Source organism: Thermobia domestica, chromosome 16 (genome assembly GCF_964235325.1).
Source record: "Thermobia domestica chromosome 16, izTheDome1.hap1.1, whole genome shotgun sequence".
NCBI classification, from domain to species: Eukaryota; Metazoa; Arthropoda; class Insecta; order Zygentoma; family Lepismatidae; genus Thermobia; species Thermobia domestica.
This window is the reverse complement of record NC_137469.1, coordinates 141,053,515-141,066,890: the sequence shown is the minus strand read 5'-3', so window position 1 is coordinate 141,066,890 and position 13,376 is coordinate 141,053,515. Positions and strand designations below refer to the sequence as shown.

General features: G+C 36.4%; 1 protein-coding gene across 2 annotated transcripts in view; it reads right to left on the bottom strand.

The window, feature by feature from the left end:
• LOC145673464 (lysosomal alpha-glucosidase-like) overlaps positions 1-13,376 on the bottom strand; it is a 264,976-nt gene that overhangs the window by 214,597 nt on the left and 37,003 nt on the right. Inside the window, exons 1-2 of one of the 2 annotated variants that reach the window (XM_081743184.1) lie at positions 9,846-9,920; positions 5,006-5,135 (exon numbers count right to left, since the gene is read on the bottom strand). In XM_081743184.1, the coding sequence (XP_081599310.1) occupies positions 5,006-5,105 (100 nt within the window). In that variant the 5' untranslated portion in view covers positions 5,106-5,135; positions 9,846-9,920. Of the gene's footprint in view, positions 1-5,005; positions 5,136-9,845; positions 9,921-13,376 lie in introns of those variants that run through there. The other variant, XM_081743185.1, reaches the window with a different exon arrangement.

The following is a 13,376-nucleotide window of genomic DNA, read 5'->3' as shown; positions in this document are numbered from 1 at the left end:
ACATATTCCTTGTTGTAAAAAAAAAAAAAAAAAAAAAACGTATATTCTACCTTCTCTATAATTTGAACTATTAACTGATGTTCCCACTACGGCACAGTACGCATTATGAGGCATTACCAGCCCCAGCGAAGCTGGCAGAACTTAGTTTTCAAGTATATTTGTCCATGTCATAATTACCTATATATTGCCAATTATATTTGCTTTTCTGTTTTAAATGCGATGTATTATTGATGATAGAGTACGAAAATGCATGTGCCGACTTAACCAAAACTGGAATAAGTAAGTTTACTAAATGCTTCAAGAGTAACTAAAGATATTAAATTCGAATTCCGAATCGTTCAATTTTATGTGAAGTAAGCACTTTCAAGTTGTTGACATTTTTGATGAGCGATGATGTCACAATTTTAATAGCATATGTACTCTAGAAGGGTGTCCCGTATTTCCATTTTCAAAAGTTGGCAACCCTAGCACAGTGTGGTATTTTGATGATCTTGGACGACAAAATCCATTTTGTCAACTGATCAATATACCAACAACTGCCCATGATTCCAATAGCAGGATAATCAATAGTTAAACGAAATAATATTTGTTTCCAATTTCGTTGTCCAACCTATCCCAAAGACAAGCCCTCGGAACACGTGCTGAGTGGTTCGGCAGCGCATGCTTGCAAATCAGTTACTGATTTCGCTTGACTTAAATGGATCGCACGAGTCGTGCAACAGCAGTTAGAAGTGGGCATGTAATATTGATTGTTTTATGTTTCTCTGTATTGTAGTGTTTTGTTTCAAAACATTATGTATATCCTCAAAAGAGGAACGTAAAACTGAGTATTGAACATTCAATTAAATTGAAATGCAAAAAGGAACTGTGAGTGTAGTACATTATTCCAGAGTTACAAGTACAGAGAGTACATTATACAAGTCACAAGTGGATGATTGGACTTTGAGAAATGTTATTGTGCAAATTTCCACGCTTAGAGGATCGCACACTTAAAGGATATTTGCTTTGAAGTTCGAAGTAAAAATAGCAGCAGTGTTTTTAACTATACCAAAACTTTCGTATACAACACTTCAATGCCATTAACAGACTAATGCGAAAGTCTTGGATCACTAGAAAAGATGCCATGTACCTGTAAGTGAAAGTTTATAGTTCTCGATAAACTCATACTGAGCCTTATTATGGTCTGTGCCTTATTGTGGTCAAAAATTTGTAGAAATTTAAAAAAAAGCATGAACACTTTACAATTACAAACTTTTACAGATTATAACGACTCACCAAGGATAGTCGTCAACCTGGTTCGATCGATGATATATGAATCTCGAGTGGTAGTAATAGTTTGCATGTAAAAATATCTTTAATAATTATACATATTATTATTCTCACCTTTTCTATCAAAATTATAAAGTCGATGAACGGTATCAAATGGTTTATTAGTTGATACACTTTTATGTATTTTTATTCAAATTGTCATGCACACATACAAGATGATTAGGTATCCATAAACAACTACATAGCAACTAACTACATAACACCATCCCATAATATCTCTTACAGATATTAAAAACATTCTTCTTTTTATTAATATTAAATTAACATTCTATTAAGTATAGTGCACATGTATGAGCACTTTCTGCCCAAGGTACAGGTAATTATTAAACTATCCAAAGTATTTCGTTATATAAAATGTCGCCCGACAATTGGACTGAATATAAAAGTCATAAGCGAGCTTGGCTTTTATCTTCAAGAACCACTGGTCCGTTTACAATAATGGTCTTACACTACTTATGCCTTTCACATTTTGATCGCCCCTCGCATGTATCTTGATTACATATCATAGATATAGATACATTTATAACAAATCTTTCACTTCATTAATACTTATCTTTCATTACATTAATTATATTTATTTCATTATCATTCATTACATTATTATTATATTTTATTATTAAAATGTCGTCGCCCATTTATTTAATCTTTGAAGGGTGCGAAGTCAAAATCGTAAAAAAACAAACATGAGTTACCATTATCCAGGGCGCATTATATAATAATTATATTAGGTGATGTTTTAAAATAAACATTGGATCAATAAGGCATGAAAATATAGAAGAATCTCATTCAAGATAGTCGTTGAATAATTAACTTAATAGAATGAATCTTACACTTAACATAATCTTTGGCAGTTAAGTTTTCAACACAAGTCAATCTAATATAAATAACCTTTGCTTTTAATCATTTATGAATCGAATTATAATTCTTCACATTAACAAGAGAGAATTAAAATCATTTGAAAATTAACTTTCCAGTCTATCTAAAACTATATCTAAGCACTTCAAGTATTCATAAGAGTCGTTTTCATTATCAACATTAACTCATAAAATTGAAAATAAAAGTTCACAAGAATCTATAACTGATATGGGTTTAACCTAATTTCATTAACGGTAATCAGCTTACATTCGTACTTGCATATGATTCTAATAAAGTACATTGTACTGCACAATCATGATTAGGTTCCACAATATGTTGTACATGTATTTCATCGTGATTCTGATTTTGATACGAAGTGCCATCTCTTGACCTCCAATTACGTCTATCCATGTAGCTTGTTGTATTCCTGTAATTTCGCCCTATATTCTGATTGTTTTTATGTCTACTTCTGTTGGGTGATCTGACATCAGGATTACCACGATTAATTAGGTTAGGCTGATTCCCTACGTAACTTTGCCTATTTTGCTCGTTTTGATTGCTAGAATTTACTCGGCTTAGGTTGTGTTCCGTATCATTCACACTTCGGATATTTAGATTCCGAACAGGTACAAAATGATCTGAATTATTTTTACTTTTACCTACTCCTGCTTGTTGATTCATAGCATGGTATTGGGTTTCATAGCATTGGACAAGCATTAATAAATGGTTGAAACTCATACACTGTGTAGAGAACAAGATCTGTTGTAACTTAAATGGGAGCAAATTTCGAATCGATGCTATTATTCTAGATTCCGATTGCAAGGGATTAACGACTTTTAATTCGTTGTATGTATTTACAACAAACTCTACAACAGATTTGTGCAAACGAGGATTGAAATGTTGATTTCTAATGGTGGCATCTCGATTTGCAAGCAAAAAGTCATTTTCATAATTCGCGATCAATGCCGCTTTGAATTCCTCATATGTATTGATGTGATCACGTACTGCTTTAAACCATAAAGAACATGGTGGGAGTAATAAATGAGGGATTAATTTCATATATTGTGATCTATCTATACTCATTATATTGCATTCGTCCTGAAATTTTTCCAGGAAAGAAGTAGCGTTTTCATTACATTTACCACTGAATTTACTCATAGCCCGTATTTCACTCATCTTAACACTTAACTTTACCTTTCTTTTATCATTCCGTGTACTTATTGGATGACAATTCCTATCCATGACGTGATGTGTCGTTGCACCATCCATTTTTCGCCCATCTGTACTCTCCGGATGAAGTTCTTCCAAAATAATATCCTCATCAGACACAGGTGAAGGCGAAGTCATCTCTGGTGAGTGGGGAAACTCCAAGCGCTCACTACCCATATTATTGTGGTATGTGTTGTCCTTAACCTGTAGCGTCCTAATTTCTTCCTGTAGAGTAGCTATCAATTGCGTATTTGCACGTATGTTGTTAGAATTATTGATGACCTGAATCTTTTGCTGTTGAACAGAAGATTCTATTACTTCTAAATCCTTTTTTACATCACTGATTTCTTGGCTCAGGTGATTGTGATTATCCTGGCATTCCTCAGATATTCCTTTTAACTTTTCCTCGAACTGCGAGGTGATATCGTTCATCGTCTGGATAATTAATTGTTTCGTTTCATCTGACTTCTGTTCCATTCGTCTGCTTAATTCCTCGTATTGCTTGTTGGATTCTTCGGAGTTCTGCTCTATCTTCTGTTCTATCGTCTGCTTCAATTCTTCGCATTGCTTGTTGGATTCTTCGAACTTCTGTTCTATCTTCTGTTCTATCGTCTGCTTCAATTCTTCGCATTGCTCGTTGGATTCTTCGAACTTCTGTTCTATCTTCTGTTCTATCGTCTGCTTCAATTCTTCGCATTGCTTGTTGGATTCTTCGGACTTTTGCTCTATCGTCTGCTTTAACTCGGTAGACATCTGAATCAATTGTCGCTGTAAGGCTAGCAAGATTCGGTCTTCTGATGTCATTCCTGGTGCTACACTATGTTCACCGTTGTCACTATTATTGGATTCATTCTCCATTGCTTCGCCGTTCATTTTTCTTATAATTATCCTACCACTCCTAAGTCTTGTGAAATTTGTATTCATTAACCTTATTACAAAAGTAAATTCACCCTTACTTTGCTTCGGGATATGAATTTACAGCAAGTTCCCGGGTTCCGGCACCAAAATTTTTATAACGACTCACCAAGGGTAGTCGTCAACCTGGTTCGATCGATAATATATGAATCTCGAGTGGTAGTAATAGTTTGCATGTAAAAATATCTTTAATAATTATACATATTATTATTCTCACCTTTTCTATCAAAATTATAAAGTCGATGAACGGTATCAAATGGTTTATTAGTTGATACACTTTTATGTATTTTTATTCAAATTGTCATGCACACATACAAGATGATTAGGCATCCATAAACAACTACATAGCAACTAACTACATAACACCATCCCATAATATCTCTTACAGATATTAAAAACATTCTTCTTTTTATTAATATTAAATTAACATTCTATTAAGTATAGTGCACATGTATGAGCACTTTCTGCCCAAGGTACAGGTAATTATTAAACTATCCAAAGTATTTCGTTATAAGATCGATGCAATTTTCACCATCTTGGTCATTATTTGATGTCATCATGTAAATATTAGTAGTTATTTTATGTGGCCTGCTCACATTCCCATAACACATCCATTTTTATAACATGTTCATATTTCAACAATCGGTTTTAGTGATTATGTATTTACAGAAGTTACTTTCTTAGTAAGCATAATTACCTCGTGGATTGTTACTCCCACTTGCTGGTTCGTTGCATGATCCAAGAGTCAGTAAAAGAGTAAATATGAACACTCCCAATGGCAGATTTGGACCCATCATAATTCTGATTTTGTCATTTGTTCAGATGTACTAAAAGAAATAAAGACATTCATGAAACACATTGTCTAAGCAAAGTAGGCTAGGTTCAAGTAAGTTTAACTTAACAACAAACTTTAAGTTAGGTTCTCTCGTCTTCTACAATCAACGAAGGACTAGACTAGACGGACTAGAAAGGGACCCATGCCATTATCCCTGGCTTTCTATATCGGAGTTCGCTACTTCTTAATTTAAGTACCTTTCCTACCATCTCTAATATTGCCCAGGAGTCGAGAATTTCTCGAGTATCGTGGGCAACATTAGTTCACACAAATGTTAGTTATTACACAATATACTTTAATAATAAATATGGTTTAAATGTACTTATATCACATCCTTCTTGAACCTCTAATGATGCGGAAGGATTTTGGTAACTTGTAGATGAAATTAAGAAGAAAAGCAGGACATCAATTTTGTACAAAAATTTACTACAAAACGAGGCGAGATAAATGAAAGACGAGGCGTATGAAGTATTCCGAGAATCAAGACGAGACGAGGATAAAACTGTATTTCTCGTCTCATGTTCTGGACACGCTAATTATCCCAGAATACTGGATCAAGATCAATAATGAGCCCCGTCGAGAAGTGAAACCTAGACCACGAGCAGTGAAAATCTAGGGATGGTCACAAAGTTCCGGTTCCCGCGGAACCGGTTCTTGGAGATCCGGTTTTTAAAACCGGTTCCAGACATGGATCCGAAAACCCGGTTTCGAACCGGATCTTAGGAACTGGTTCCAGACCTGGATCCGAAATCCCGGTTCAAGAACCGGATCTTAGGAAGTGGTTCCAGACCTTGATCCGAAAACCCGGTTCCAGATCCGGATCTTAGGAACCGGTTTCAGACCAGGATCCGAAAGACCCGTAAAGGAGGCACGAAGTTCACCTTCAAAACACTGCAAAAAGGACCAAGCGCTTGTGCCCTCCCCGCCCAGACCCGCTTGTGCAACCCAGAAAAAACATTTTGCTCCACCAGTGGGTGTTTAGCCAAACGAGTTTGCCAGTTACCCAGTTGGCACCACTCACATGAGAAGAGGCCACCGCCTGGGCGCCTGCCTTTCGCTTCCACCATTTCATCTAGCACACTGTTCATAACCTGCCAGCAGCTCGAGTTTAGCGTAGGGATGGCCACAAAGTTCCGGTTCCGGCAGAAGAGGAACCGGTTCTTGGAGATCTGATTTTCAGAACCGGTTCCAGACCTGGATCCTAAAAACCGGTTCCGGAACCTGATCCGTTTAGAGCCGAAAATCGGTTCCACCAGGAACCGGTTCTGGCCATCCCTAGAAAATACCCTTACATAATGTTGAGTGAAGGATATTGCAAAAGTAAAAACAAACATAGCTCTCTACAAATTATTGCCTACAAAAGGTAGTGCCTGGAAGCAGAGCATTGATTTTAGACAAAATCACCTCATAGGCCGTGGACACAAAGATATATACTGTGTACTGATCAGGGGCGGATCCAGGGGGGGCAATCGCCCCCCCCCCCAGAAGAGGAAACTTTCTTATTTTATAAAACCCATCCCAAAGTTTGGAGCCCTTAAAAGTAGCAGTATGACAACCCATCCCAGAAGTCGGTCCTGGATCCGCCCCTGGTACTGATTAAGCCAAGAAGTTAGGTTAATTGGAGAAACTGTTACACAACTATATTTTAAATTAAAATCTGCTTTGTTTAGAGACTTCATTAAATTTAATTGGAGGAAAGCTCCTCTTTCTTCTACTTAGGCGTTCTTTTAGTCGGATACTCATCCAAGATGACTGTCCCGTTCTTAAACAAATTTGACATGGTGATTCGAGAGCGCGCGTTGAACGGGGATTCCATGTCTCTATCAGACATACCAGTGAGCAATAATCATCACTAAACGGGACACCTTGGAAGAGCATTTGGCGCACTAATTCTCATTGTAAAAATTGGAAAATAGAATTTTCAGCATTAAAAATAGGGCGAAACCCTTTTCGTTTTGTTGTGCGAGCACAATTTTTCAAAGTCATTATGTTTTGCTTTTATGCCAAAATCGGCTATTTGCATATCGTGTTCGTTCACGAAAACGATTGATGCACTAACAAATTCTATGAATAATCAACAAAGGTCGATCACTTCGTCCCGTCCCACTCACTTGACACCTGAACACACCCATCTTTGATCGCTTGTTCCCTTTTGATGAAAAGTGGGTTCTTTGTGACACTTCCAAGCGTACCAAACATTAGTTGTCTCCACATGACTTTCTTCTTTACATCTCAAGAAAGGTTTACTTACGAAAGGTTATGCTCTCTGTACCGTGGAACTGCCAGCAAGTGGTGCATTACAAGCTCCTTCCACCTGGTCAGACCATCACTGCTGAGCTCTACTCTCAGCAGTTGCAAGAGGTGCACAATGCACTGTGGCAGAAGGAGGCAAAATTGGTGAATCGCAAGAGTGCACTGTTGCTGCACGACAATGCCAAACCATATGTGGCAAAGAGGACTGGGGAACCCTTCAGCAACTTCTGGAGACACTGTGTTATGCACCATATTCACCAGACCTGCGCCAACGGATTACCACCTGTTTCATTCCTTCGACAACCACTTGCGTGGCAGGTCATTCGGAAATGAGGTGGGGACCTGTGGAACGCCTTCACAGACTTTTTTTTTCTTTCTTTTTTGCATCCACGTCGTCGGAGCTTTATCACCAGGCTATTGTGCTACTGCAGCAACGTTGGCAAAAGGTGTTGAATGCTGATGGAGATTAATTCGAAACCTAAAAGGATGTACTGTTTACTCTAGTGTTCTTTTTATCACTCCTCTAGAACAGCATGAACTAATGGTTACTTTGTATTTAATTCCATTATCCTTATTTTTGAAAAAAGAGGTCTTAACGACCTGCAGTTTGAGATTTTTAATCCTTTGATCATCCTATTGGCTTTAGAAATGTATTTATGGATATTCTTCTTTTATACTTTTCATTCTACGAGCCTGCAAGACTTATTTATGATTAAAGATTTTTTTTTTTAGTTTGTTCTACAATACTTACCTATGGCAACTCTGTTCTTTTATAACATACTTTGTTTGTTTCTTGAAGTTAATGCCAGTACTGAGGCCATACTTTTTATGGACGTGAACCTACAGTTCAAGGCAGGAGTAAAAGTGGATCTGAAAAGGTAGGGAGACGCTTGACATCACGTGGTCCCGCATGTCTATCTTTGCCCATTATATTTTTTAGAAAGTAAGGGGATGCCATAGATATTTTTGAAAGTGGGGGAACGACGTCCACCCGTGTTCCCCCTCACTTTTACCCCTGGTTAAAGGTGGAATCATAACCAGTATATGGGTTCAAATCCTTTTAATGATGGAACCGAACCAGGGATCACATATATCAAAGACACACGCGATAGCTATTAGACCAGCAGGGAGGGTTATATAACGTTCGTGGCTAATGTCAAACATTGGAATTATTATTCTTTGTAAAATTTAGGATTTTACACTTCTATATGATGTAATATAAAAATAGATCTAATAGTAATAATATCAGCGCAAGTGTAGTAAACAAACAACACAGCCACATACCTACAGACAAATAAAAGTTCTGTGCATCGGACTCCGGGGTATGGATTCGATGTATTTTGTTACACAGAATCCAAATTTCAAAACTCCAGGATGATTGACCGTGTCAATGTTTTTATGGGCGAAAAATCTGGGCGACTTTGGATAAGAGGGACACACATTTCTCGCATAAAACACGTCCCATAAAACAAAACTGACAGGGTCAATCGTTCTGGGGTTTCAAAATTTGGATTCTGTGTAAAAAATTACATCGAATCCATACCCTGAGGTCCGGTGCACAGAACTTTTTTTTTTTTTTTTTTTTGTTTGTTTGAGAGTGTAATTGACGTATTGTAAATCATGCTATTCATAAGATCATTATTGTAGTTTCTCGATTATGCGCTCCGTTCTTGATAAAATAATTAAAGTTTGTTCAATTGTGTAAGTAAAATTTCATCAACGAAGGAAGTTCAAGCACTCTATTTCATTTCCTTCCAGAAAAAGGAAGATTTTCTGTATACTTATATACCTTAATATGTTAAATGTTTATTTTACCATAATACACATATTTTTCTCATGGTATGGTTTAAATCTTTAAACCTTCCCCCCTCGCCTACACCACTAAGTTTCTAAAAAGCCAAGTTAACTACTACTAAGCCGAAACTTCTACTGAACAGAAATAAGGTACTGGTCCATTGGAAAAAGAGAAATGAAACCTTTAAATTTTACGTCCCATGATTATGGCGGTTAGGCTAAAGGAGACGGTGATCATGAGAAATGAATGAAATGGTGGAATAGAGAAAGTAGGAGGAAACCGAAGAATCCGAGAAAACCCACGCACAAGGTATTTGTCCACCAAAAACTTCACTTGACACGAGCTGAGATCGAACCAGGAACCCCATGCACCAGAGGTGAACGCTCTATCACTAAGCCACCGCGGCCCCTCTGTTCTATTGAATTCTGTTAACTCATATGAATTTTAGTAGATTCAAGTCATAACATCCTTACGTTCAGAAAACAATATGTTCCACACCTTAACATCTCATTTAAATATCAGAACAGAACATGCAGACACTTAGCAATACCCTACCGATATTTTCTTTTCGTGAGGGCAGAATTTTCTATCCGAATGTATTGACCGAGAACGTTATAATTTAAATTGAGCTATATGTGAAAATAGGCTACATACGTGATGTAAAACAATTGAGCTGAAGTGTTAGTGTAAAACAAAACCAATAATCACTGTTCTCATTCTTTAATTGTGTTGCATATATAAGAAATGATATATCTAATCAGGTACGTAGACAAAACAATATCAACTGAGTGACCTATAGTTGTTTTGGAAGCTAACCCACGAGTTGTTTTGTCCCGTGTAAATCAGAGAATCAGTGCGATAAGATAAGATTTTCATTGTTTTTTTATGAGTGACATTGGCTTAGATGTAATAGCAGAGATGAATCAACAATCTTTTTTGAAAAATTCCTCATGAATTATGTTAAGAATAGTTTATCTCTATGAGTACTGTGTGACGGGGTATTCTTTGTGATCGAAAGTATTACTGCTTTAAAAACAAGCAAATGTTTGAATCTTGATTGGTAGAAATCTCTCGATGTTGCTAAGCAAGACGTAGAGTTGTCGGATTTTACGTTTTCATATAAGTTTTATTTTTTCTGGTACGTTTTACGTTAAGTATTTTCTTTTTGACGAGTTTTAATAAATAAAAGGAATGATAATTCTGGATAGTTGTAACTATTTTTAAGTGAATGCAATACATGGAAATTGGCCGGGATAATCATACTGCAAATACGGATGCATCAAAATATCAAATAATACTTTCGACAAAGTGGATTCTTTTAAATATTTGGGATCAATATTAACAAAACAAAATCACATGCACGAAGAAATTAAATGTCGACTAAAAGCAGGGAATTTGTGTTTTTATTCAGACCAAAATCTTTTGCTGTCGCGAATTCTGTAGACGAATTTGAAGTTTAAAATATATAAAACGATAATCATGCCTGTTGTGCTGTATGGTTACGAAACATCGTGGCTTACTCTGACAAGACGGAAGAACGCAGATTTAAGTGTTTGAGAATAGAATCCTGAGCCGAATATTCGGACCTATCTCAAGAGAAACGGAAATGGGGAATGGCGGAAACTTCATAACGAAGAACTGCATAATTTATAAAGTCTACCAAACATTGTTAGGGTCATCAAGTGTAGGGTTCTCAGGTGGGCAGGTCATGTAACCCAAGGTACATAAAATAACAGGTAGCCCCAGTTCGCGATTAGCGTTCTGATTGGCTCCCTGTCCGTGACGTCATGTGGAGGTATCAATGAAGATTTTTTTCGCTTGCCTGCTTGTTACACTTCGCGCTTTACTCGTAAAGCTGGATTCAAAACGATATAATTATGAACTTCCTTGTCTTACCAAATGCAAAGAATGAGTCTTTTCTACTCACAGACGGCACAATATTATATAATAAATAAATAAATACCGCCAATAATGATTAATTATCTATACAAATAAAAATTAATATAATGTTTGGTCGTTAACTTTCCCTAGACCTTTTGGCTGATTTTTATAATTTGTAATACATGAGTTGACCTGGCCTAACTAAGATTTTTATCACATTGTTTTGATTAAAAGGCGAATTCTAAGTGGGTAGAAAAGGCTCAAAATATGTGCCTAAAATACAGTATCTCACAAACCTATTAAGTTAGAAAGACGAAACTCGGTATATAAGCTGCTCATTAAACTTAGGGGAAAACATATCCCTTGTTTTAAGGGATAGAAAGGGCATTTGCTATTCATAGAAATAAAAATCATTGTAAGAATGTTTGATTGCTAACTCCTCGTCGACCAACTTGAATTATCAAGTATTTTTGGTACTTTAATGCACCCAGGCCCAGTGGCGGCTTCAGCGGGCAGGCTGGGTAGGCACAGACCTACCTAAAATTTGAAAAGTATATAAACGCTAAAAGATACACAAGAGTAAATATATTTTCCACTATTTATATTGTTTAACAAACATCATCAACCACTACTACTCTCATTAATCAATCAAATATGTATATGTATCCATCAGCGAGGCAGCGGGCACACCCAAAATTAAAATCCTAAATCCGCCCCTGCCCAGGCCTAACTTAGGATCTTATCATTTTTCGGCTCGGGGCTGAGAGGAGATATGAAGTAGACTACAAATAATCAAAAACATCCGAAATTAGTGCCCAGTCCATAATTTTCATGGTCACTGAAATGAATAGTGACCCCATCCGATACGGTTTAAATCTAAATTCATCCTCTTAGGACGTGGGGAAGGGGTGGCATTATAGAATTTTGTCATTACACTTTCATTTGAAACGTGAATTCTATGAGGGGAAGGAGTTCAAATGATTTCCATAAACCAATCCTCTCCATGAGAGCATTTCAGGTAGTAAAATACATAAAGCAAATATAATTCAAGTTATTCAGTGATTCGGTTCCAGGTATGTAATAACAAGTTAGGTTAGGCTGTGTTATAATAGGTTCGGTTACGACCTTAAGAAAAAATTATTCAAAGTATTCAGAGATTCCGGGTATGTAATAAAAAATTAGGTCAGGTTGTGTTAGGATAGGTTAGGTTACATTAGAAATCTAATCTACCCTAACCTAACATAACCGAACCTAACTTAACTTAATTTGGTTAGGTTAAGTTAGGTTAGGTTAGAAATCTAACCTAACCTTTTGTATTTAGTGTGTATTAATCAAACTGTCAGATATCGTCACTACAAAATATTTCCTTTACATTATTAATATTCGTTTATTACTCAATACAACACACTTTACATTATGTATTACAGGTTACAAGTTGTACAGATATCTTTAGAGTGGTATACATACATAAAAGAACCACCTTCACAGGGGAAAATTTGCAGTTATTAGTCCTGCACTTTACCCTTCGATTTCTTGGAATTTAGTTTTCGTAGCTTATCCCCGTCTGTTAATCGGCCCTTCAATTATATGAATAATGGTTAAACTGCACTTTGAGCAGAACAAGTGATTTTATCATACGATGTGGCATTGAAGATGAAATAAAATCAAGGTAATTTGTACGTAACAAGTGCGGTTCGTTCAGACAAGATTAGGTTAGGTAGGTTAAGTTCGGTTCGTAAAAGGTTCCTATGAGTGTTCTGCTCAAAGTGTACTTTAAGCACTTTGCCAGAATAATGATTCAGATACTCAACAAAACTTAAGAATATAATTTAAACTAAAGAATATATGAAAATATGCATTTATATTCTTGTTGGTACTCCCATCCACCTCGCCTTACGTACATAAACTCCTTAAGTTTCAGGCCCTCAGAAACAAATGTCAATAAAGTAAAATAAATTATTGTTGTCACACATCTGGTTTTCAACCTGACTAACGTCTAGTCTATTTTTTACCCATTCCAGGTTGGTATCAATAATGAAGGAGCAGCGTCAGAGTCCCCTGATGTAACCAGAATGGAAAAAAGGAGGAATGTTTTCAAAGATTTTATTAGAAATCTAATCGGAAAATGTCCATTAGAAAAACCTACACACAGATAGAAGGGTAATACTAACGTAAGACGAATATTTCAGAAATAGGAGTACAAAGTAGAAACTAGATTCAGTTGGCTAAGTTAGCAACAAAGTTTCCCTTTTCAATTTGGCTTCGGATAAACCTTTCAACTTTTTGCACAGGTATTTCAAAAAA